This window comes from Denticeps clupeoides, chromosome 12 (assembly GCF_900700375.1).
Source record: "Denticeps clupeoides chromosome 12, fDenClu1.1, whole genome shotgun sequence".
Lineage (NCBI taxonomy): Eukaryota > Metazoa > Chordata > Actinopteri > Clupeiformes > Denticipitidae > Denticeps > Denticeps clupeoides.
In genome coordinates this window covers 18990692-19018152 of record NC_041718.1, presented here as the reverse complement: position 1 = coordinate 19018152, position 27461 = coordinate 18990692, and the positions used below count along the sequence as shown (strand labels likewise).

General features: G+C 46.0%; 1 protein-coding gene across 1 annotated transcript in view; it reads right to left on the bottom strand.

The window, feature by feature from the left end:
- LOC114800617 (metabotropic glutamate receptor 4-like) overlaps positions 1 to 27461 on the bottom strand; it is a 143281-nt gene that overhangs the window by 92637 nt on the left and 23183 nt on the right. The window contains exon 2 of the mRNA XM_028998229.1: positions 22243 to 22906. Coding sequence (XP_028854062.1) covers positions 22243 to 22770 — 528 coding nt within the window. The 5' untranslated portion in view covers positions 22771 to 22906. The remainder of the gene's footprint in view (positions 1 to 22242; positions 22907 to 27461) is intronic.

Below are 27461 nucleotides of genomic sequence, written 5' to 3'. Positions count from 1 at the left end.
ATGTGTCCTTCATTGTCATGTCCAGCCATCGTTCCAGATCTACTGCCTCAAAATGTCCAACCAGCATGACAGACTTAGAGGGAACCTTGCACATGAGATGTCCAAAGAATATGACAGAGCTAAAGCAAAGAATGGAGGATTCCTTCTGAACGATGTGTAGGTCTGAGCCACAACTACAGGAAGCGCCCTGTTCAGGTTACTGCTGCCAATAAACTGCTGTAGATTCCAAGGGTTCTCCAAGTTGATTATGGTTGTTCTTCATCATTTCATTGTGCTATTATTTTAGGCACATTGTATTGCCACAGTTTGTCACAGTTTCCTGTATATTTCACTTTTAGAAGAAAGTGATAAATATCAATATCATGAAATGATTTTTTCGGTTGTGTGTTTGTTGGGGGACAGACTTCATCTCTCCAGTCCAGAGGAACGGTCCAGCTGAGCGGCCGCCGGCTGTGAAGATGCTCTGTTTTCTGCCGCGATGCAGCTGTTCAGAGAGAAAAACCAGACACGTCTGACAGCTGTCTGTCAACATCCAGACTGCAGCCATCCATCAACGCACATGGTCTTCATAACAAAGACCAGAGAGAAGTTATCTTCTCAGAGTCTGCTAGACCGTGCGCTGGTACACAAATGCAGCAGAGTCGTGGTCCACGGTGTCAAACGTGAACATCTGTACACGGGGAATGACTAACAAATGTCCCTATTAACCTATAAAATCAATAAACATGTAACTGTCGTGGCAGCTCGGGAATGTGGACAGAACGGAGGCCGAGGGGCGAGAAGGAGGCTGGCAGATGGTGATCACTCCTCAACCAGGAGAGGCGCCGGGCGCCGAGCCGCAGACGAGAGCTGATAAGCGGATGCGGGCGAGTGATTTCCTACAACGGGGGATTCGGCAGAATCCAGTGTTCCAATCCGGTCTGCAGCTCCACAGCTGTCTGCTCCCATCCATCAGTCCATCAATCTATCCATCCAACATCTTCTCTTCAGGAAGTTTTTATACTCATTTAATGCTCATTTAATGACATATTTTCTTTATGCTGCTGTTTCTATTAACTCTGTGAGTTAAAAACACAAATATAACCAATGACGAGGCAGTGGTGGCCTAGCGGGTAAGGAAGTGGAGCTTCGAGTTTTTTTCCCACCATAGCTTTCATGTCAAGGGTTCACGTAATCAGAATGTTGTGGGTTCGAATCCCGAACCGCTAAGGTGCAACTGAGCAAAGCGCCGTCCCCACACACTGCTCCCCGGGCGCCTGTCATGACTGACCACTGCTCACCAAGGGTGATGGTTAAATACAGAGTGTTTCACAGTGACAATCTCTTGACTTTCACAATATAAGGAATATGTTATGCTCACATTACACCTTACAGGCAATTTTTATTTATATGTTTCAGGGTTCAATCATCTACATAAACCACGTATGCAATTATTAAGCTATGGTTATGCTTACTCTCACAAAGTGATCAAATTAGTCATGATAATTAATCATCAGCTAATCGTCACTGAAACACAACTTTTTTACAAGTGAAATGGTGATGAGCAAGGAAGCGTAAAAAAAACCCACCTACAATCAAACAGACTTACAGGGTGTTTGAGCAATTAATATCATAATAAGAGGAAATAATTACTGAGACGGGGAGAGGAGGCCTGCACTGCCTGCTGGGATATGGGCTGGATATGGGCGGGACCTTGAGATTAAAGACCATATTAATGAGTAAATGATCTCCTTCTGGGGAGGAAATGAACTATTTAGACGTGGTGCAGAATCTGTAACAGGCTGATCGTGCAACTGATCTCAGATCAGGGACGAAACACAGTTTATTTCAAAATCATGCTTTAATTGGATGATTGGTGGAGCGGCATGGGAATGATGCTAACTGGTGACACTGGGGGTCCGAGATTCGGCATTTACAGTCTTGCACATGTTTGGCCAGAAAGCTTTATTGTGCCCCAGCTCTGACCCGCTCCAAATCGAAGGCTGATGTTATCGCTCTGCTGGCAGAACTCATTCATATTCCTCCTGCCAAGCTGATTCTGTTACACACACACACACACACACACACAAACTTCACTGGCTCAGCCTGGCTGTCTGCAGTCTGTCACCCTGTAGACCTGAACTGAGGCTCTTTGCTTTAGTTCTTTTGTAACAGGAGCGAAGCAGAGAGTCATTAAATCACTGAAGCAGATCTGAACATCAGAACGTTCAGATCCGTTTACTCTACAACAAACGGCTGAAACAGAAGATAAAAAAGCACAACACTCTTCTGTAAAATGCAAATCAGCTGCATAATGCAGCGAAGTCCACCACACCAGATTCATATTTTAAATGAGGCACTGTACACTACGCTGATCCCAGATCTGCTGTCTGAGCACCAATATGCTGCACTGCTCGATCAGAAGACTCCGTTTTAAAAAAATAAGTGAAGGCTCGTAGCCAGGAAGTGTGAGGGAACGCTGGCCTGGAGCAGAAAATCGGTGAGGGGCGGTCGCCAAATGAGTTGGACGTTTCATGGTTCTGATTGACTGTAGGCTATGAAACCCAGAACCTCATCTTGGGAACCAAAGGTTGTTAAAAAAATATTATGTTCTATACAAAATTATGTGATGCTGCAGGGTAATGAGGGGGGGAAAGCGGATGGACCCAAGTAAAGAACTATAATATTTAATAAAAAAAAAAACACAAAAAGACGAAACAAGAACAGGACATGACTCAGGATTCCATCAGGATTGAGACGTGCAGCAGCAGGGCCAGAAGTTACCTTGACCACCTGACATCCTGTATACAACAGAGTGAATAAAAAGATTGTATTCATAGTTGGGGGTCCTAGTGAACCAGAACTGATCTCTTCATCGATGGTAACTTGAAAGCACGTTGGTAAGTCGCTCTGGATAAGGACGTCTGCCAAATGCATTAAATGTCAAATGTAAATGTAAATGTATACATGCTCACAATCTAAAATCTAGTTCTGCTTCCTTAATAACGATTAGCCTTCACATTTATTTATTTTATTTACACCTATTGGTTTACAGGAAAATGCTGATATTCATTGACAGTCTTCTGATTGATGAAGCACGACCCCATGTGTAGTTTTTGTGATTGTGTTTATTGAATTTTTTATTATATAAGTTGAGTAGATTTGACGGGTGGACTAAAAGGGGATGATAGCAATACTTCAACTAGAGGAGGGGGTTTATAGCAATACTTCAACCAGCACTGGAGGAGGGTGAAAGCGATACTTCAACTAGCGCTGGTGAGGGGTTATGGCGATACTTCAACTAGCACTGGTGGAGGGTGATAGCAATACTTCAACCAACACTGGTGGAGGGTGAAAGTGATACTTCAATTAGCACTGGTGGAGGGTGATAGCAATACTTCAACCAACACTGTTGGAGGGTGAAAGCGATACTTCAACTAGCGCTGGTGAGGGGTGATTGCAATACTTCAACTAGCACTGGTGGAGGGTGATAGCGACACTTCAACTAGCGCTGGTGGGGGGTGATAGCGATACTTAAACTAGCACTGGTGAGGGGTTATGGCGATGCTTCATCAATTGCTGGTGAGGGGTGATTGCAATACTTCAACCAGCACTGGTGGAGGGTGATAGCGATACTTCAACTAGTGCTGGTGGGGGGTGATAGCGATACTTTGACTAGCGCTGGTGGGGGGGTGATAGCGATACTTCAACTAGCACTGGAGGGGGGTGATAGCAATACTTTGACTAGCGCTGGTGGGGGGGTGGTAGCGATACTTTGACTAGCGCTGGTGGGGGGTGATAGCGATACTTCAACTAGCGCTGGTGAGGGGTTATGGCGAAGCTTCAACTAGCACTGGTGGAGGGTGATAGCAATACTTCAACCAACACTGTTGGAGGGTGAAAGCGATACTTCAACTAGCGCTGGTGGAGGGTGACAGCAATACTTCAACCAACACTGGTGGAGGGTGAAAGCGATACTTCAACTAGCGCTGGTGAGGGGCTATGGCGATGCTTCAACTAGCACTGGTGGAGGGTGATAGCAATACTTCAACCAACACTGGTGGAGGGTGAAAGCGATACTTCAATTAGCACTGGTGGAGGGTGACAGCAATACTTCAAACAACACTGGTGGAGGGTGAAAGCGATACTTCAATTAGCACTGGTGGAGGGTGACAGCAATACTTCAACCAACACTGGTGGAGGGTGAAAGCGATACTTCAACTAGCGCTGGTGAGGGGCTATGGCGATGCTTCAACTAGCACTGGTGGAGGGTGATAGCGACACTTCAACTAGCGCTGGTGGGGGGTGATAGCGATACTTAAACTAGCACTGGTGAGGGGTTATGGCGATGCTTCATCTAGCGCTGGTGAGGGGTGATTGCAATACTTCAACCAGCACTGGTGGAGGGTGATAGCGATACTTCAACTAGTGCTGGTGGGGGGTGATAGCGATACTTTGACTAGCGCTGGTGGGGGGGTGATAGCGATACTTCAACTAGCACTGGAGGGGGGTGATAGCAATACTTTGACTAGCGCTGGTGGGGGGGTGATAGCGATACTTTGACTAGCGCTGGTGGGGGGTAATAGCGATACTTCAACTAGCACTGGAGGGGGGTGATAGCAATACTTTGACCATCGCTGGTGGGGGTGATAGCGATACTTTGACATGAGCAGCAGGGTGGGAAATAGATCCACTAGAACGAATGGAAGTGAAATGGCATGTAGGATGCACATAACGTGATGAATGTTTAAGCAGGTCAAAAACCCAAACAATTCTAAAAAATCCTTCCAGACCTCAATTTCTAGTAAAAGAGGACTGGTCACCCTATATTGCATATGATTCCATTTACACTCATAAGGTTACTTTTTTATGTGCATGTTTGATTAACTCTTTTTTCTTTTTTTAAAGAGTGCATTAGGTCCACATTGCATGGTGAAATAAAATATATTTTTGAATGTTAGAAGCTGCATTTTAAGATCTCTACCAGGTAAGAAAAGATGTAAAAACCCTTGGTTTAAGGTAGGGATGCTTTAAGCACAAATTCAGCTGACAGACTAGATCCACACACTGGGGTCTGGATGAACAGGGAATTTGCTCTAAGAGTGGCTGCAAGTCACGTCTATCCCCCAATCCCACATTGATCTGTTCAACCAGGCAAGTCTGCCAGCAGTTTGATAGACGACCGCAGGCAGGATTGCTGGTATTCATGCTAACTCCAGATTTCAGCAGGATTTGTGTCTATTGCACACCCATTCTCCCACTAAATCAGGTGGTTGGATGCTTCTGAATAAGACACCTGATCTTTCATATGAACAGGTCAGAAATGGTAACTTCACCCCACCCACCTCCAGGAACACCAAGCAACAATCTGACAAGAAGAACGTAATTAGAGGTCCAGTTCCATGTGCAGCACATCTGAACCGGTTTACACTCTTCAACGCAACAAACCATGAGATGAAATACATATTCTACTGCAGGTCACAGGTGCAGGACCGGGAGACTCAAGAGAAGTGTGGAAGCGAGGAGTGAAATTATTAGCCGTGTTTTCGCCACTCCATAGGGCGAGAAAAGGTGGAGGATATTTCACCCAGAGGAGAGACCAGGAACCAGCTGGGAGGTTCACCAGCTCAGGGTCCACATGTTTCCAATATGTGGACATGCATGCCTGCCTGTAATAAGGAGGTAAAAATGATGCAAAGATGAATAATATTCCAGGGTGTCAGATATATGTATGTGTAGAGGAGTGAAGAGCCACACCTTCTTTCATTCTTATTACTTTTATTGTCATTAGGTCATTTTGTAGTGACAGTGCTACAGTACCATACCGAAACTGTCACCCGCTAAAGGTTCTTGGATTTTGGGGATTTATTTGGGTCGTACGCCTATGAAACTTGTCTATAAACCAGAAGACCACAAAGTCACAGTGTCAACGGGGACGCACTTGCAGACATGCTTGAAGCGGGGGAACAAGTCATCATATGGGGAGTGGACACTGGAAGAGCTGGGGAGGATGACCGGAGGTGCTTGGCCGGTGAGAGGGAGGCAGGAGGTGCGTGGGACCTGGCCACCTGACTGTTATACTCGGCGCTGCCCACTCACACTTCCGCTTCCGAGTCGCTGTCTCCCCGGCTGATCTTGCTCCCTCTGCTGGGCTGGAGGTGGCAAGTTGGCCGTGACACACAGGTTCAAACCTCACTTACTACCATTGTGTCACTTAACACTAAGACACTTAAGTTACTCCAGGGGGAATGTCTCTTTAACTACTAATTGTAAGCTTCTCTGGATGAGAAGATCTGTAAAATGCCATAAATGTAAAGGTATTTGCATAGGATTTACGGGTCTCAAAAATCTTGTAATCAGACTGTGTGTGGTTATGTACACACACAAAAAATAAAGTGAACACTTAAACAACACAATGCAACTCCAAGTGAATCAAACTGTCCACTTAGGAAGCAACGCTGACTGACAATCAATTTTTCACACTGTTGTTCAAATGGAATAGACAACAGGTGGAAATTATAGGCAATTAGCAATACATCCCCAATAAAGGCGTGGTCCTGCAGGTTTCTGGCTGATGTTTAGTCACTTATGAATACTGGTGGTGCTTTCACTTTAGGCATAGCATGAGATCTAGAACCTACACAAGTGGCTCAGGTAGTGCAGCTCATCCAGGATGGGACATCAATGGCAAGAAGGTTTGCTGAGTCTGTCAGTGTACTGTCTAGAGCATGGAGATGCTACCAGGAGACAGGCCAGCACATCAGGAGACGTGGAGGAGGCTGTAGGAGGGCAACAACCCAGGAGCAGGACAGCTACCTCCACCTTTGTGCAAGGAGGAACAGGAGGAGCACTACCAGAGCCCTGCAAAATGACCTCCAGCAGGCCACAAATGTGTCTGCTCCATGAGGGTGGTATGAGGGCCCAACGTCCACAGGTGGGGGTTGTGCTTAAAGCCCCACACCATGCAGCATGTTTGGCATTTGCCAGAGAAACACCAAGATTGGCAAACCAAAGTCTTTCTGCACTGAAAAAAGTGAACGCTGGCTAAACCTAAAAAAATTGATCTGTCACACCTATATTTTTAAACAAATTATTCATATGCATAAATTAGACAGTTTAGTTTAAAAGAGCAAACTACTGTAATGAGAAAAAAACACAATTTTTTTCTGTGCATCCACACAGTGTAAAAAGTGAACATGGCTAAACTTTAAAAAACTGAAGTAATCTGTCACACCTAATATTTTAGCATTGATGTAATGCAAATAAACCAACCAAACCTGCTGTAACCTGTTGATTTACATTAAATCAATGCTAAAATATTAGGTGTGACAGATTATTTAAAGTTTAGCCAGTGTTCACTTTTTCATGCTGTATTCTTCCGCACTGCCTACCAAAGACTAAGACTAATGCATTAAACATGCAACAATCCAAAAGTTGCAGAAAACATGCAGGACGTCACAGCTTTGTTCATTTGGTCAAGACGGATCTGACCAAATTCTACACCAATTAGTGGTGTTTATAGGAACAGCGTGTAGCTGAAAGCTGAAGCATGAGCCACCCACCGCCTCTCCATCAGCTCCCCAACCATCTGCTTTCCCAGCCCACATGAAAGTGTCTCTCTGCCCCGTGCGCACGGAGGATCTTCACAGGGGCTCTGGCGGCACGATTCGGGCAGAGCCAGTCACATGCTGCGTTCAAGTGGTGTTTTTTTTTTTCTTCGCTGCCGGAACGCTTTCCCACAGTAATACAAGGAGCCAAGCCCCCCCCCTCCCCATACGATCCCCAACTCATGCATTTTTATAGAGACACTGAATCCCCTGAAGGCCTCCTAAACTACACTCTCCAGAACAGGAACGCCTGACAGTTGGATCCATTTAAATCACTAAACATGGAACCTCAATCTTAATAAATCAGCACCGCATCACATGGTACCAGCATCATCACATCCAAATGAGAAACACACTGCAATGCAGACAACATGAATGTAGACTATGGCACAGTGTGTTCTGGGTCCTGAGAGCGACACCATTAATCTGGCACTGCATAATTCCACTTTATGCATCATTCCACTTTATGGGCATAAGGTCACAAGGTCAGTGATGTTGCTTAGGAACAGCTGGATTACAGATGAACCATTTCTTCACCAGAAGATAAATTTGAAGTTCCTCAGTAATAAATAAATATGAACAGGTCAGCTGTGGTATCATCGCCATTATTCACTCCATTTGCTGTGCTGGTGTGATGATCTCCTGAACACGGATCACCACAGAATTATCAAGGTGAGATCAGATGCTCGTGTCCAGACAGGGGCAGTGGTGGCCTAGTGGTTATGGAAGCGGCCCCGTAATCAGAAGGTTGCTGGTTCGAATCCCGATCCGCCAAGGTGCCACTGAGGTGCCACTGAGCAAAGTCACCGTCCCCACACACTGCTCCCCCGGCGCCTGTCATGGCTGCCCACTGCTCACTCAGGGTGATGGGTTAAATGCAGAGGACAAATTTCACTGTGTGCACCGTGTGCTGTGCTGCTGTGTATCACATGTGACAATCACTTCACTTCACAGATGCCGTGATCTAAGGGCTGATGCAGGTCTCATGTTAAGGGCCGGTGGGACCTCAGAATGGAAATTCTTCATTTCTGCCTTCACTGATCCCAGGCTGAGGATCATATATATTAAAAAACCTGTAACAGAGATCCCAGAACCCCAGTACAAGCTTCAGGGGCGTATGAACATTCTGTGTGTTTTTTGCTATTCTGTCAAATGAATTCAAATATGAAATCTGATCATTTCTAAACAGCCATTCTCATTAAATGACAAAACCATGAACAGAGGTTTTAATTAGGGCTGCAACAACGAATCGTTTGAATCGATAAAAATCGATTACTAAAAGAGTTGGCAACGAATTTCCTAATCGATTCATTATGTCGCGCGACGCGGAGATGTTTGATTATTAAAAAAAAACTTTATTTGAGCGCGGAGCGGAGTGAACACACTCGGTCTCTCTCGCGCACAGACGCTAGCAGAGTTTGGCGCCTCATAGACAGCGCGGAGCAAAAATAAAAAAAAAACGAGCGGAGGTAGAGGACAGATACATGGCGGAGGCAGAGAAATCTGCGCGAAAATATGCAAAAGCGACATGGCACGGCACGGGAGCACCACGGCAATGATCCTGCACCTGAAACGCAAACATGTTGGAGTGTTTGAGGAGGAAGAAGGGAGTTCAGCAGCAGGGTAAGTCGCTACAGAATCCTACTTTTGTTCCGTTTTGAAGTGAGGAACGTAATATCCCTGGTGCTGGTGTTTAACTCGCCACAGAGGAGAACTAGACGGGGACTTACAGCGCCACCTACAGGTGTGGAGGGGGGATGAAACAGCGTTCGGACTGTTCTCTGCCTCTCCGCGTGGACGACTCGCCTATTGTGTCCCTGAGCAAGACACTTAACCCTAAGTTGCTCCAGGGGGACTGTCCCTGTAACTACTGATTGTAAGTCGCTCTGAATAAGGGCATCTGATAAATGCTGTAAATGTAAATGTTTACCCGTCATCCAGCTTGACAGGCATGACAAGTTAGCGTTAGCTTGTTAATAACAGTAGTAAAGCAGAGCTGCTATAGTTACTTTGCATTAAAAGACTAAAGACATGTTTTTATTCACTAGCCTTTTTCGGACCATTCATTATTCAATCTGTTGTCATGTATAGCTACACTGCAAAAAAAGCTTTTCTTACCTAGTAATTTTGTATCGTTTCCACTCCAAATATCTAAAAAATCTTAAATCAAGATTACTAGACAAGAAAAATGGCATGAGAAAATTAAATGATGCTTAAAACTTCTGTTTGAGATTATATCTCATTAAGATTAGTTTTCTCACCCCATTGGCAGATAATTTTGCTTGTTTTAAACAATCACTTAATTTTGAGATGTTTTATTGGAAAATAAGACATCATTTCTTATGCTATTTCATGTGTCTAGTAAATGTATCTTGATTTAAGATTTTTTAGAGATTTGGACTGAAATCAGTGAAAGCATTTTTTGCAGTGTGTGTGTTTCAGTGTGAGTTTGTGAGTGTGTGCGTCTGCGAGTGTGTGCATCTGCAGTGTAGTGTAGAGAACAAGTTCTGACATTCAAACAAATCCTGTTAAATTTTCTGATTTGTATTGTTCTTTATTTTTTTATAAATGATTTATCATTCTGGCAGCTCAGGTGGCACTTTATTTAAAAAAAATGTCTATATTTGGCAGATGTAAAGCATACATGTGTATGTTTTTTGTGTTAGTCTTTTTTTTATTATTATTATTATTATAACAGCTCAAGGAGCAACATGTTTGTGCACTTTCTAAAGATTTTGGTTCTGTTTTTGAATAAGGGGTTGGAAATTAATGCTTTTCTAGTTTTTTGCTTTTTAATCCGATTCTACGATTAATCAAATATAATCAACATATTAATCGATTATTAAAATAATCGTTAGTTGCAGCCCTAGTTTTAATTACTATTCAAACTCTTTGAAGCCCTGTTGCTCTTCCTTTAAAGGACTTGGTGGGTGGAGGCACAGAAGTGGCACTGGCATTGAATTTACACCCAGTGTCACAACCACAAGCTGGAAGGGAAAGGAAGAACAGAAGCAGGGCATGGCGATGAAGGAGTTTTAATAAATGACCAAAAGAACAAAACACAGCATGAGAGCCAAAAGGAACAGAAAGGGGACGAACTGAAAAAGAACCCGAAGGTGTGTGGCATAAGGCCAGGAACAGAAGGTGAGCAACAGTGTTGTCCTTTTAACAGGGCCCTAATCATGGATATCTAATCAGCAGCACTGCTCCATGATTAGAGCCCTGCGGCCACATGGACCAGTGCAGGCTGCGATCGTGCGATCCAGAGCCCCGACACCCAGAAAGAGCATTGCAGCCATCGCAGGCCATGAATAAAAGCAGTTTATCCAGGGGTCAGAGCAGGAGTTCAAAGCAGCCAGGAAATGGGATGCTGTTGGATGTTAACTGGTTAAAAAAAATGTGCCTGCAGAAAAAAAAGCTTCAAAGAACCCCTTTTGTTCTTCTCCTTGGCGCTGGATCCTTCAAAAATGAGCTCAGGTTGAAATACATCAAAAACACAAATACAAATTCGGGTCTTTTTATTCAGAAATTGTCTGTGTGGCACAAGACAATCATACTGTATGAGTGATTCTGGAGTAAAAAAAGAAAAAAATGTTTTGAACCAAATATTACTACCTCTGCTCAACAGAACGTAAGCTTAGAAGATGAAGGGGAGTGGAGAAATTCAGGTAAGAGAATGTATTTTACCATGGCGTAATAATAAAAAGCCACAACTACAAAATCAACATTATATAAAGTATGGTATATGATGGATAAGCTTTTTATGTATACTGTAAATTTGAATTAATTTCTCCATTCTAAGGTAAAGACATCATCACAGACACAAGCCGCAGCGTATGATTCCTTTGGTCAGTTTGGAATGCTGAGAGGTGTGTGTGTGTGTGTGTGTGTGTGTGTTGGGGCGAATGGCTCGTCTCATGCTATCTACTGGGGTGAGTGTCGGAGGGACTCAGCCAGCATCAGCCTCTGAGCGAATTCACTCAGGAGGTGAATGAGGCAGATTAGCTCGGCCTCGACAAGCCCCACACCGTGGGCCGTCAGCAGAGGACTTCCGAGGTTCCTGTATGCTTCTTCTGTCTTTTTGTGTTGTTCTCTGTCTACGGTGCAAATTTATGAAGCTGCAGAGTTGGAAAAGGGAACGATGATGAAGGCTGATGCTGCTCAGCGTTCCTCATCCCCAGACTGAGGTCGTGTAAAGAAACAGAACAGAGTTCATTTGAAATATTCTGCATAGTATGTGCAGTAAAATATAGAGAAAAAAACGGTGTTGTTCATAATTTAATAATACAGTGTATCTGCATCGTTCGTTATTTAATACTACAGCGTATCGGCGCTGTTCATATTTTACAGCTACAGCGTATTGCCATTTACCTGAACCTCTCATATCCCTCCTTGCATGGCTGCTGCTTATTGTAATTTGTTGCGAAGGACTGAACACCTGTCAACATTTTTACCCACAATTCTTCATTCGCAGAGTCAGGACCCAGCAGGTGACACAACGGGTGTCGATTGTGCCGGACTGACAGGTGACGAGTTGCGGACGCGATGCCCGTCAGCCTCGTTCGCATCGTCTCTTTCATCAACAGATCAGCCTGATGCGGCAGACAAAATACAGCACACACCCTCACACACGCTACACACAGCTCGCAGCAGAGCGATTTCACCTGCATCCCTCTCCAACACTTCCTGTCACACACCTTAACCCAGGCTGACCAGCAGCACAAACCTTTTCAATCAATGACCAGAGAGATTCATCTCACCAAGAGCTCGAAACCGATTGTATTGTTTTTGAACGTTCTCATATGACTGGGCTGGACATGACTGCAGCTCGTCTTTCCGTCTAGAGATGTAAAACTATATATGTCAAGATAAAATGGGGAGCAAATCGACTTTAAATGTCCTTATTTCCTATCCTTCACAATTTTTATTCCACTGCAAAAAGTAATATTCAGTCGGTGTCACACCAGAAGAGGTAAAGAAATGTGCTTTGCATGCATGACGTGTTCCTGATCACCGCTGCTGGGCGAACTGAAGCTGTGTTCCAGCGTGAAGGCGTCATCGGAGATGAGCAGCGGGCCCGTTTTCTTCATTTAAATGCACACGCGGTGAGGCTGCGTCTCGGTGAATAAAAATGCAGCGCGGCTGTTTAAGGCTGTTTAAGTTCCGGGCTGACGGTGACGCACTAAGCAGGAGGCGAGCGGGCTGACCACCGCGTCCCCGGCGTAACGCTCAAAGCACTCTGGCTTCAGCTCCGCCAGCACATTTAGAGCGCCGAGGTGGAATCAGCCCGCTGCTTTCCGGGGGCTGAGATGTTGGGTAAATGGCCGCGTCGTGAACCGCTCTGTGCATTAGCCAAGTCTGGCTGGGGACGGCGAGCGGCGGGTCCGCCGGGGACATCCCGGGGGCCGCTCATCACTCAGACGCAGCAGGCCGGCGTGTAATGACCCCTCGTCCGCCTGGTGGCCCCAGATCTCGCATTCGGGGGACAGCCACCAGTGCACTAGTGCCTCAGGCCCGTCCACAGTCTCATTCGTCCATGCATGCGTCCCGCCAGACCCCTTCAGTCCACACCAGCCCATATTTAATGAGTAAATCCAAAACTCAGCATCTTCTGCTGACTCAATAATTAACTCATTAGCCACATGGGCGGTTCCTTTGGGATGCATACGATAGCACGGATATACCCATGGCTAATTTGGCATCCTTTCCATTATCGTTACTTACACTGCGAACGATGTAAAGCGATCGGCTGTTGCTTAGCAACACCCACTGCTACCATTTTTCATCACTGAGGCTAAATAAAGTTTCATACCGGGGTTTCTTTATGGTTGCAACAGCAGTCTTTCATAAATAGCAACATTCAAAAACCAGTTCATAAATCAAAACAACACACCCGCTCACGCCGCCGAGCGCTCTGCTCTGCATTTTGGTTGGCTGAGATGAACATACCAGCACGCAGCACCTCACCGGTATACCGGTAACCCTGGTCATTTATTATTGATAAAAGTTCTGTACGGCTGAAACGCGGGTAACAACCATGCGCTAGAACGATGGAGGATCCCGTGTCGTTTGTTTCATCAAAATTGCAAATAAAAGATGCAATAAGAGTCCTTTTATTAGTCATATGATTCATTTTTTTGTTGTTTGTTTTTTTTTTTTTAACAGTTTAAAAGGTGATTAAGAATATATATGGTCGTTATCATAAATGCATGCACTTGCGCATACATAGTTTCTAAGTGCAGCAGAGAAGCAGGAAGGGCAATAAAAACGGCATAATCGATGGTAAAAAATGTCAGCTCTTCCTCCAGGAGACATTTTGTTGTTAGGCTGCCGGAGTGAGACCTCTGGTTCTGCAGTAAGACTTGCTCCATCATCAGTGTTGCCTCGCCGTCTCCGTCTGCTGATGTCACCCATAGGTCCCATTTCAGCCTGGGTAACGTTCTGTAACATGAGACAGCCTCGTCCTGAGCATTTGGCTGGACCGTGAGTCTCTGGCCAATCATTTGGCCTACATGCAGTCCTCTCTTCAACTCCTCCAGCCATCATAGATCCAGAAAAAAAAAACACCTCTTTCTGAAGCACTGCAAACATCTCATAATCCGTTTCATGTGGGCTTCACCAGCTCTGCACGTGCTGCTGGTCCTTATAAACACCGCAAATGTTTCTATTCAAATTCATGCGGCCAGAGTTTTCCCCAGAAACGTAATGGGTTTTGTGCCACTTCCCATTTGGGTGTTAATGGAAACCATTAAGAAACGTCCCTGAGGGTCTTTAATGTTCTACTTCTGAGGGCAGAGTACCCTGGTGACACGGCATGGAGGATATTCCTCTCCAGCGCGGTTTCTGAAGGCTCCTTCAGATTTGGTTAAAAAGCAGCTGCCAGGGTGGAAAGTGCAGCTCAACGCTGACCCAGAACATGAATGACACGAATTAAAAGAGGGAGCACATGCAGGAGCTACGGCGAGATGGACCATCATTTTTTAACAAGGTTTGATATGTTGGGAAAAAATGACTTTTTTGCATAATATCACACAATATAAATGCGGTAATTTCACAAATGTGTTTTTTTTTTTCCAATTTTGAAAATATCGCTTTAGTTTTACACAACTATAACACATTTTCCCTTTCTCCTATAAAACCATGGGAAAAAGTTGGGGAAAAAAACGTCTCATCTAAGCAGTGTGGTAGGAGGGAGAGAATGTTCCATATGGGAACGTATTGATTAGAAAGGGAAGCGTTTATAAAATTTGACATGAAATTTGTCAGATGGCAGGTAGTTGCGTTGGTCATTAGTGAGGCGTCTGCATCCCTTTGGGGTTTTGTCAGTAGACCCCTGCTCAACAGGCCATCCACGCGCATCAGCACATTTCGTTTTTACTGCTGAGTAAATCCGAGCCGTGGCGTGGGAAGAAGTGGGATTTTTAAGTGCCGAACAAACTGATGACCGCGGGAGATTTTTAGCCCCCCGCGGTCAGGGAGGCAGGACAACAGGCCGAGAAAACACCTTGCTAATGAGGGGGGTTGGTGAAGGAGAGCTGCATCACCCCCAGCTGCTCCCAGGAACATGACGGCGAGTTCACTTCCTCAGACTTCCACGTCGCAGTCCTGCCTGTGAAGCAAGTCTGGGATCAGGAGAGCCGCGGCTGAGCAAAACAAGGAGGCGAGAAACTGGTCCAGGCGATGGGCGTCCTTCTACTGGGCCACTCCCTACCCCAAACCCGCTCGGCTCACCAGATCAGGGTCATGGCTAGACTAGTAAACAACCTCCTCAAGGAAGCCAGAAAGCACAAATACACACACACAATATCATGACTCAGGTCCAGCCGTTCAGCCCACGGACTCATTAACCATCTTCAAGACTCCTCACCTCCTACGTTCCGGACAATTAAAAGCACGACCATCAAGGTTCTAGGCGCCGTTCGGCATAGCAGAACAATAAAAAGGTGTAACTGAGATGAACATGTTCCCCGGACCAACTTCCTGCTTATTGATGCTCAAGACTTACTGATCAGTTCTCGGTTCTCATCCCTAATGAGGTCTGATGGACCAATTGGACAGAGTCAGGGGTGCAAGAAGCTGAATATCAGTCGACTGGGGAGGTCACAAGCCCCGCCCCGCATGGTGACCCCTGCCCTGGAAGGCGTAGCACGTCCGTTTATACCGCCACCGTGGTTCATCTTCCCAGCAGGACCGTTTCACATCAGATAACCGCGACTTTGCCCAGAATCGCGCTTGGATGTCATCACGCCGCGGTCGTTTTTACCTGCCAGAGGGCCGTGGTTCATGAATAGGCAGGATTCCCCGGTGGTCCGGGGTGGGCTTTATTCTGCACGGACGATGAAAGGTGAACATGGCGTCCACGTTTTACATTTCAAAAGGCACACACACACACTCACACGAGGCTCAAATCCATAATTCACACCCACACAAACAAAGCTCGGCTACGGTTACTGGTTGTGGGAATAAATATGAACATACATAAAAACTGTATTTTTTAATAAAGTAAATAAATAAGAAGGCTTTCTGCTCTAATTTGTGTATAACTTGTAACTTCTGAGATTTTATTATTCTGTCACCTTTTTTTAAAAATGAGAACTGGTCACATGACTCATCCTGAGAAATTCCTGGATTTTCTTGCCTCCAACGATGAGTTCGTGGAGAAGGTTGTTATGGAGGCGTCCTGAGCAACTTGTTTCTCCAGGTTTCCTGGGTCCGTGGTTTAAACTGGAAAAATGACGTGTGGGGAACATAACGGCCGAGGTCAGCAGACCGCTTCCATTCCCTCTGACTCACCTCTAGGAAGGTCACTTCAGCCAAAATCAGAGTCGGATCTGTTCACTGTTCACATGTTCATAATACTTTTATAGACCGGGCCAACTGTGCCTCAACACGAACTGGTTTTGGTGTAAATAATGCAAAAGGCGAGCATGATTTATTCATCCCACGCCACAAACCCCAGACCACCGTGGCTGCGGTGGTCCCATTATTTACACGCTGACCAGAACAATGGCAGCAGCTTCACTATCACGTGTCGGTCCATGTTCATTCATTCATGCAATTTTATAAATGTGCATCATGTGACATAAGAGTCACCTTCAAGGGGATTTACATGAATTAGATTTTTTAAAGTGCTTGTAATGCTGCATAAGAATCTGTGAGAAAATGCCCTGAATCCAGAGATATGAAGACTCGCTGTCATGTGTCTGTTGAGCTCAGATAAAACGACTCCAGAGGAACTTTTAACTTCATTCATTCCGAAAAGGTTAAAAGAGGCTATAAAAGCTACAGTCAACAGTTAATCAGTTAACATTCAGCTCTGAAAGATGATGCAAATTAAGGTTTTAAGACAGATTCCAACAAAAGAATAAATCTATAAAATATGGGAGAGATTTTATAAAAATGTGTCATCCCAAATCTCACTTAAGCCAATTCTCAAAGATGGATTAAAGTGGAAATATGAAACTGAATCACTGATTATTAAATTTATCCATGTGTCATCAGGATAGATGTGCATTATGGGTAAAAACCAAAGCCTCGATTCATGCTGTTAAGTGTTACGTTAGACCAAAAATAGATTTTAACATTTTTTACATGGCATCTCTGCCATGCTTTAATTACGATTCATCATGATTAGTCATGATTAATTGTTTGCAAAAGGCTCCATTTCCTCATCAGCATCAGGCTGACAAGCACCTCTGGGTGATGGTCACCATCACAATGCCACAGAGATAGATGGGACTGAAGGAGGACTCGGTCCACTCCAGCATCATGGGAAAAAGCCTTTCATCAGGCCCAGTAATCAATGACCGCAGGTAATGCACTTTCAGAGTCAGTGGCATATGGCAGCCAGTCCATCATTACATGACTTCATTCTTCCTGTTCTCACTCTCTCTCTCTCTCTCTAACCCACACCGACTTACTGAAATGAAATGGCGCAAGAGCCACGTCTTTTAATGACATCCGTCCTGCATTGGTTCATTTGAGCTTGTTGTGCTGAGATCATGTGAGATCTCCTCTCTTTGCAGGAGAGGAGCCGTATGTTTCTGAATCAATTTGTGCATTCTTCCAAAAAATGACCGCAGCCAACGTAAATGCAGAAGCATAAAGACTGTGTCAACGGAGGGACAAACATCCCAGTTTGCAGAATTATGATTGAAAAGCTATTTATAAAAACTGTGCACAATATAATATGTTCTTTATAGCATTATAATTGACATGCAATGTACACCATGACACATTTTTTGTGGAGTTTTTCCTTGTGTGCAGAAGGGTCAAGTGTGGGTGGTGTCAACTGCTGGGTGGTAGTAGCCTAGTGGGTAACACACTCGCCTATGAACCAGAAGACCCAGGTTCAAACCCCACTTACTACCATTGTGTCCCTGAGCAGGACACTTAACCCTGAGTGTCTCCAGGGGGGGGTTGTCCCTTTAACTACTGATTATAAGTCGCTCTGGATAAGAGCGTCTGATAAATGGCGTAAATGTAAATGTAACTGTAGGGCGGATTTAGGCATGGAAAGGTCTCCATCATGGCACCGCATCACCAACTCACTGCTCGAATGTCCGGTGGACACCAAGTAAGATGTAACAGTGACAGCGTTTTTCATCTTCATCTCGGCGCTCAGATGCACAATCAGGTCACGCCTTGCCTGGTCACGGCAGCTGGGCTTCAGAATGAAATTCTGAATTCATATCTGTATGTGTGTTTGAGTGCACGAGCTGCGAAAACAATCATGAATGAATAAACGTCTGTCATCTCCGCCCCTCACGCTGTTCGGCCGCATGCTGTGACTGTAAAGTGACGTCCAGGAGACCACAACTGCACAGGCACCTCTTCATTACTTCTGTATTATTCATATTTTCCTTGAATCACATGGCGGCAGCCTATTACACAGACGCTCTAATTAGAGATGAACAATTCACAGACGTCTTTACAGCTGCGTATAAATTAAAATCAGCTTGCAGTCATGCACAGGTTACGCAAGGCCTGCTTTTTAATAGGGAAGTATTTCTACTCTTACGTGCAATGCATGGTGGGGAGTTTTGACTTTTTGGGGAGATAAAGTTATATTAATACAAAGCAACACATGGATTACAAAAACAGCATTAGCTGTGGTATCGGCTTGACAAATGCTCCTCAAATTTAGCTACTTGATGCAGCCGCATGTTCCGCACACTTTTCTCTAAAAAACGGGTTTCTGTATGGTTTACTTTTACCCCATGTCACACCATACACACAAAAACAACACTACTAATCTGATCTCATCATTTGTGATAAAGCTGATAAAGCAACACACTAGCAACCATGTCTTTAAATCCTAACTGACCAGGTGCAGTGCGGTGGTAAATGAGTAATAAATGTGTAATAACGACAGCATCATAGTAAAGACAGAGCTGAAGCTTTTTTTTAACCAAACATAAAAAGGAAGGCACCACGCTGATAATCCCTCTGTACATTCTCTGTCGCGTTCTGTCGTATTGATTTACATTATTTGTCACGTTGAAATTTATTATTTGTAAGGGTATGAACCATAAATACGAGTTTATTCCAGGCGCATCAGGACACCCCGGTGACGGGCCCACAGCAAGGCCCGCAAATCAATTCTAATTTTCTCGGGACACAGAGCCAAACATTTTGCATTGTTTGGGTGAAGGCAGTGATCCATTCAAGGTGAAAAACGACACAATCGAGACACGTCGAGCCCCACAGAGGGACCGACTACGCCGCGCGCCTCGCTAGATGAGCCCCCAGTTCCCAGCGGGGCGCCTCCCGAAATCAGGGCAAACGTATAGGATTTCTGGCCCAATACCAGTAAATACCCACAATGGCAGCAGACAATTCACATTGAGGGTGATGGAATCGGAAATGAAGGAGGAGCCCTCGTCTACTGAGGAGCCAACGATGGCCACTGTTTGGTACTTTTATAATATTAGCATATTAGCATCTTATCAAAATACAAATTATTTTGATAAGACCAAATTTCATTTCCCCTGAACAGGGCTGCGTGGGCGCTCTGTAACGACGTCCAATCACGCGTCCACCCCCGTGCATTTTTGAAATCAGTGAAGTTTTTCGTCCTCCATGAAGCACGACAGCGACCGTCAACCTGTAATCAGCCTGTCAGCCTGTCAGCGGTGAAATCTCCAGCCCGGCAAGCGCCTCCCGGAGCCACTCGACGGCAGATGAAAAGGCTAACGGCCTGTCTGGGTCAGCGGCGTGAACCGAATGGACGTTTCATGGTCCACAGAAGTCGAGGGGCTCAATACGGACTCCATAATGGCAAACAATGGCCCCTGCTTTCTGTCTGTGGCTTCCGAGCTTAGCAAAAAAAAAAAAAGTTTTTTTAAAAATCTGAGTGTGGAGCGGCAGAACGAGCACGATGTCACAGCGCCACAGATCGATCCACAAGATCCCCACAGAGACGTCACTTCTCAGAACAAAGGAAAAATCCGGAGCCTTTAATAACACAGCAGACAAAACACTAAAGATCCCTCTGAGATGGATTTTTTCGCGTGCCAGAGTGAAGGTGGGTGAAGTTTATACGAATTTCTGTTGTGTTCCGGAACGTTCCTTCTCACCCCTAAATCATTCATCTGCAGCTATTCTTACCGGGGTTATGAATAAGGAACTATAACCAGCGTTTCTTATATTTACCGAGGAACTCTCTGCATTACGTTGGAACGCATGGAAATGAGAAATGCAAAGTCCTGCCGACCTGCTAATCACCTTCGTGCAGACAGGGGTCGCGACCCCAGAGCCTTTCAGCCACTTTCACCAGGCAGGTAAGTGACATCTGCCAACCGACATCAGGAAGGATTAAACAAGGGTTTGGGGTTTTTTTGGGGGTGTAATACCTGCTGAGGTTTTATACAGACTGATTCTGATCTTTCCAAGTGAAATTACCCGCTAGGATTAGGATGGCGAGATGAATTGGAGGTTCGCGGCTCTACGGGGCGGGATCAGAGGCTGAATGGGTCTGTGACGAAGAGACCAGCAACAGGCCTCACTCTTCTCACCTCCACCAGGTCTGTCCTTCTCTTACCACGAACAGAAGACTCTGAAGATATTCGGAAAACCCGTAAACGACGGAACACGAACCATCTGAGTGGCAGTAATAAACCTTCATGAACTGATAAACTAGCCAGGCAATAAAAGGGATCCTTTTTAGTGACCAAGTTGCATGCACACACACACACACACACATCACTTACACATGAAGTTTGCAATCACCTGGCATCAAATAAAGCGAATCCGATTAGACCATAATTATCCTACATTAGCTGCAGGTCTCTTGACTGAAGAGTGGAGCACGAAATAACGTAAAGGCATTAAGTGACTCATTAGGACCCAAGAGCACCAGACCACAAGCAAAAAAAAAAGAAGAAGATTCAGCAACTTTAGCAACTTTAATGAAGCTGGCCACGCCCCCTGATAAACAGCAACCATTGTACACAGTCCCCGCCAGTGCAGTTGTGGGACATGGACATGATGAATTTGCAACTCTGTCAGGCCAGTGTTCAGCCTTAATTACGGGATTGCGACTAACCATTTACAGAGTCTGTTCAGCAAACAACTCTTTTTATTGGTCTGTTGATAATGAAGCCATGCTTATTTCTCACGAAGAAAGCAGGTTTTTGAAAAATGAATAAAAGATCGCTTGCTGTCTGAGCTCGAGCATTTATCAAAGCGCGGATGTACAGTAATTCACGACATAGAACAAATAATCCATCATGACATTTGCATATATGTGTGTGTGTGTGTGTAAGACCCAGCAACTCTACCTTTCTAATATACCCGCTGCTTTTGAGTTGAATCAAATGTCACTTGTTTGGAACCATCTGGAAATCTACGTAAATCACATCACGGGTGGCAGTAGTCCAGTGGGCGATGCGACACCTGTCCACGAACCAGAAGACCACAAAGTCACAGGCTCAAACTGTGTCCCTGAACAAGACACTTAACCCCGAGTGTCTCCTGGGGGACTGTCCCTGTAACTACTGATTGTAAGTCACTCTGAGTTAGGGCATCTGATAAATGCTGTAAATGTAAATGTATGTCATAGGCCTCATTAGGCCAATTTCCAGCCTCCTGAAAAAAAACTCCAAATCCTAAAGTTCTCCTAAAGTTGGATGTTCATCAGAGCAAAACCTAAGAGCGAGTATTCATGAGGTCACTTTCCAACACGCCTTCAGGTGTCAAATCCTCTCATGATATCAGAATTGTCATGGAAGCTTTCAATCAGCCAATCGTTTCTACCTTTCCCACCACCAATGGCGACCGATGTAGATATAGATTGAGCCCCGCCCCCTGCTCATGTTAGCCATCACTCAATATCAGCTGGTCCTGGGATTGGCTGCGATCCACACGACTGCTGAGCTGAACAAGCAGAGGCGCAGATCATCTGTGCTGAGCCACGCATCAGATGGATCAGATGCTTTTGACTTGTTTGTTGGACCAACTGTGGCACACGAGAGCAGCATGAGCATCCTGAGCTGTTAATCAGAGACCCGCTGCGTCGCATTAATCACCCGCTACAGCAAGCGCGCACACACACACACACACACACCAGCAGCATGAATCAAGACTTCCATTCACAGCTTTCCTCAATGGAGAAAATAAAAGGCGCCATTAATCACATCAAAACTGCACCGCTTACCTTGAACAGACGGAGGATGTTGGCCACCATGATGGACACGGAGCTGGCCGACGCCCCGATCACCCCGACCACCCTCTCCTGCTTGGTGACGATGGGCGCGCCGCCGCCCAGGCACTTGACGTCCGTGCCGTCCTTCTCGATGAGCGCCTGCACGAAGGTGAGCGACTGCTCCAGGGCGTGCGTGTCGCGGGAGCAGGTGTCCAGGATGCGGGCGCCCAGCGTGATGTTGGGCAGCAGGGCGTGGTCGTTGTTGATGCGGTCCAGGGCGAACAGCATGGCCTCCAGCCGGTGGATGCCCTTCTCCTTCTTCAGCTCGCCGCAGGCCTTGCCGTCGTGGCCGCGGGCGTGGACCGGGAACAGGCCGCCCAGCGAGATGTCGCCGTCGATGCGGATGGAGTTCAGGTGCGTGTGGCCGAGGGGCTTCGTCCTCCCCGCGACCGTCACCGCGCCCAGCCAGAGGAGGGCCAGAGCCACGCCCACGCCGCGCCGGCCCGTCCAATCAGCCACGCCCCCTGAGACCTGACACATAGCGCCGCAGGTCGATACGATGACGTCCCTCTAAGCAAAAGAAGACTCCTTCAGTGGAAGAAGAGACCCGGGGGACGGCATCGCGATCCGCTGGTCAGACCTCCGTCTCTGGCTGGAGGAGAAGACCTGCGGAGACCTGCGAATGGACAAACGAATGAATGAACAGCGTGAAGTGGAGCGTTATGCAGAACTTCCTCCCTTCCTCCGCCGTTCTCCCGCTCCCCTCGGCGGATCATGAATTTAAAAGGTTGCCATGGACTCCCAAGGTCGATCGGAGCCAACGGTGGCGCCTACTTGTTTCTTTTCAGCGCGCCGAATGAAAATGTGACACTCTGATGTGTGTTGTCGTCATGATTTGTCCCTTCCCCGCAACACCGGAACGGTTTATGTGACAAAAATTCATAATTGGCTTTTGCAGCATCTGCTTCCCAACGCACAAACAGCGGTAAACCGAACCGAACACGTTTCCATCCTCCTCCATCAGGCACCTCTGCCTGCTGCAGGTCCGCAAACTGGCCAATTTTCACTCTAAATCACCCTTAAACACACACACACACACACACACACACACGCACACATACATAATCTGTTTGCTTTTCATGGTTTTGTTGGAACAGCCCGTATCGACAGAAGCTCTAAAATAATCCATCAAAAACGAAGGCGGAAGATCATTATGACGGTTTTCAGAGATTTGCGAGGATTGGGAGGGGGGGGGGGGGGGGGGGGGGGGGTACATCAGTACCACCTTCAGAAACAGGGATCAGATGAGAACAGGCTCCGACAAACGGTCCAGTTTGTAGGATCAAAATTCATAAGAGGAGCTTGTGGTGTTCATCAACATGACAGATCCAGGCAGTTGAGCATTGTTCCGTAGCGGGTAAAGGAGCGGACTCATAATCACAAGACATCCCACTGCTCACCAAGGGTGGTGGTTAAAAGCAGAGGACACGTTTCGTAGTGTCATCGTGTGCTGTGCTGCGAGTGTTTCACTTAAACACAGAACAATGGATTCTCTGTGTTTATACAACTCTTTCATCGATTATGAACCTCAAGAAAAACAATACCTCTCCCTGGCCACTTTATTCCAAACATTTAATAACTAATATCCACCGGTCTGGGTCACTCTATCGGATTCACCTATGTTCTTCCTCCATCTGACCACCATTGACATCAATGGTGAGTTACTGCTGACCAGCTCTGATGAGGGGTCGTGACCCTGGGAACAGGGTGGTCCACCACCCAAATACATCCAGAGAGAAGAAACTGGCCACCGATGGAGGGTCAGAAGATGATAAGCACACTGTGTAGATCAGTAGCTGGACTACGGTCATACCGTAGCTGGAGGTGCAGGGTGGGGTCTCTAATAAACTGGCCGGAGAGTCCATTTTTGGGCCCGTAAGTGGTCCTCCTCCGGCACTTTCAACAAACAGATGTGTTTGCTGATGGAGCAGGTCATCCTGCTGCACCTGAGTGGAGATGAGATGGGCGGGAGCAGACGGGGGAACTTTAAATATGCTCCATATGGCAAAGGAGAAGCAATTCCTGCAAGTTTATACCAAGAGAAGAATGGAGCGCTGGTGGAAATTCATTCCAGTGCAAAAAAAAAAAGCAATCTATCTGTCCACAAAGGACAAGCGCACACAATAACCTCCAGCCGTGACTCCGCCCGGGGAACCCGGAGGAAGAGAGAAAGAAATGGATGAAAAGAGATGGACAGAATCCCTCCTCATTCCGCCGCTGTTCGGTATTAGAGGAGTTGAGCCGCTGGAACCGGAGCAGCAATCGGCCCGACAGTCCAGGTGGGGTTGCAAAATAAAGTCCTGGCTTTTCAGAAAGCCACAGCGTGACCAATCAGAACGTCCCGCTCGATTTACACAGTGCGCCGAGTCTAGCAAGAAAAGAACTGGTCGAACTTGTCAGTTTATCCATCTTTCATGAGATATGTCTCAAACTACGAATTATACTAGTGACTACAAATGACACTACTGTAGGGGGGTAGAAGCCTAGTGTGTAACACACTCGCCTATGAACCAGAAGACCCAGGTTCAAACCCCACTTACAACCATCGTGTCCCTGAGCAAGACACTTAACCCTGAGTGTCTCAAGGGGGGGACTGTCCCTGTAACTACTGATTGTAAGTCACTCTGGATAAAGGCGTCTGGTAAATGCTGTAAATGTAAATGTAAATTTTGAAAGCAATTTTTTCATATGCATGAGAATTTCCAACAGTACATTGTGATCGAGATCTTTACACAAGAACAAACAAAAACAGGTTTAAAGCTTCTTAAGTGAAAATGATTTTCCCTTTTTTTCTCAATTTTCATCCTTTTTTAATACACAGAATCACAGACCACAGAAGGAAGGTCGGCAGAGCTCGACCACAGGAGAACCCGTCCACCAGCACAGGGTTCTTTCTCCACAGTAACACAGCTCCAGGCAAAACGTTGAAGTTCTTCAACGATACGAACCGACACGGAACCATTTTACTTTTACAGCACGTGATCCACAAACACAAACAGAATTTAAACTGAGTTCTTCAGAGAAGCGCTCCTTGTTTCTGCTGATTTTCCAGCAGAATCATGAGCTGCCTGAGAAGTGAAGGGAGCTGCAGATCATCACCTGAAGACAAAAGGATGACTGATTCGCAAGATAAAGATCCGACAGATGACTGAACCGCCGGTGCCAAGCGCTCGATGAAGACCCCAGAGCTGCACCTATTCTCAGTGTTCACTTGATGTCACTACGGAGGAGATGATGTAGAACATCTTCTGCTGTGAAGGTTCAGTATGGAGGCGTGGATGGGTGCTACTCCTCCTCCTCCTCCTCCTCGTGCGCACGCACTTTCACTGTGCTGAAGTCCAATGACCTTTGACCTTCTAAATTTGCCGAGCCTTTTCTCACATCCTCATCTACAGTCACCGCCGACTGAGACCCTTCAGGCGTTTGGCACATGAGCCGAGTCCCAGCCGGGGCGAGGAAATGATGCAAAACTGAGAAAGAGGCTTTTTACTCCGCTGCTGCTCCACACCTGAACTAAAACAATGACATGATGCAAAGTGGGGGTCACACGCTGTTACCGAGCGCTGCGGAAACGTCCGGACAAGAAATGTTCCGGTTCTTCCGCCGAGGAACATCTGCAGACGGCCCTCAAAATTAAAGCTGTAAATATCAGCTGCCAGACCGACAAGATCCTCTAAATATTTCAGTGCCGAAAAAAAGCACGTCAGTGACGGCTGTGGGGGGCAGAGGAGGTAATGTCACCACCGGTGCCACGTCCACAATTCCCACATCCTTGCCTGTCTGGACCGAATCTTCCCACTGCTTGCTGCTGGACAGGGCTGGACATGTAATGTGCAGGGCGTGGCATCATTTCAAAACTGCCCGGCGGAACTGGACCAGAGTGAACCAAAACCAGCCAGACAGATCCCAGTCGATGTCTCACGTACTGTAAGTGCTCCCCTCAGAGCTGCGGTGACGTCGGTGGCGGGTAAATAGTGGTGGGCGAGAACTCGCACCACTACAGGGAGTGTTCAGAAACACAGCTTGCCTTGGACTATTCCCCGGAATAAAACACGTCCGCATTCTCCACCAAACACGTCCAGGTCTTATCGAAGGACCAGTCAGAGATGAGATGCAGATGAAGGTCAGAAAAGCTCTCACCGAGCAAACGTCCTTTAATGGGGCAGTGGTGGAATAGCGGTTAAGGAAGTGGCCCCGTAATCAGAAGGTTGCCGGGTCATGGGTTAAATGCAGAGGACAAATTTCACTGTGTGCACCGTGTGCTGTGCTGCTTTGTATCACATGTGACAATCACTTCACTTATTCACTTTATTATTATTTAACCCAAAAACAGAGAGTTTTTCATTACCAGATACTAACAGCATTTTATACTGTACAACTCGAGATAAACCGGGCGACTGGCCACTTCAATGCATGATAAAAACCAGTGGTGTTCCAGTACTGTGAGTGTGATTTTGTGTGTGTGTGTGTGTGTGTGTGTGTGTGTGTGTGTGTGTGTGCCTGTGTATGTACCCTCTGTACACCACCTACCCACAAACACTCAAATTTCAATAAAAATCAACTTTTTGTCCAACATTATTACAAAAACACACCAGAATAAAAGGTACTAATTCAATCATTCTGTGTAAGAAAATTGAACATTGAATAACTGAACATTGTCCTTTCATAATTAAATTGAAGTGTCAGTCTGAGGCCAGCAGGATAAATATATGAATATTAATATAAACACTCATACAGCACTATATGAAAACAACCATGAAACAGATTCCAGATGAGGGTCACGGTGGCAGTAGGCTGAGTTGACCGTTCTCCAGGGTTCTCCAAAGACTCCTGGCACAATCGGGGCATGCCTGAACAAAGGGGGCAGTGGTAGCCTAGCGGTAAGGAAGTGGTCAAGGCTGATGGTTAAAAATCAGAGGACACATTTTGTTGTGTCACCGTGTGCTGTGCATCACAATGATAATCACTTCATCCTTTACATTTACATTTAAGGCATTTGGCAGACGCCCCTGATCCAGAGCGACTTACAACATGCTTCCATGTTACCATGGATGAAGAGATCAATTCTGGTTCACTAGGACCCCCAACTATGAATACAATCTTTTTATTCACTCTGTTCTAGTTTCTATACAGAAGTCAGACAAGAAGAAGTTCATCTAAATCTACTGAGC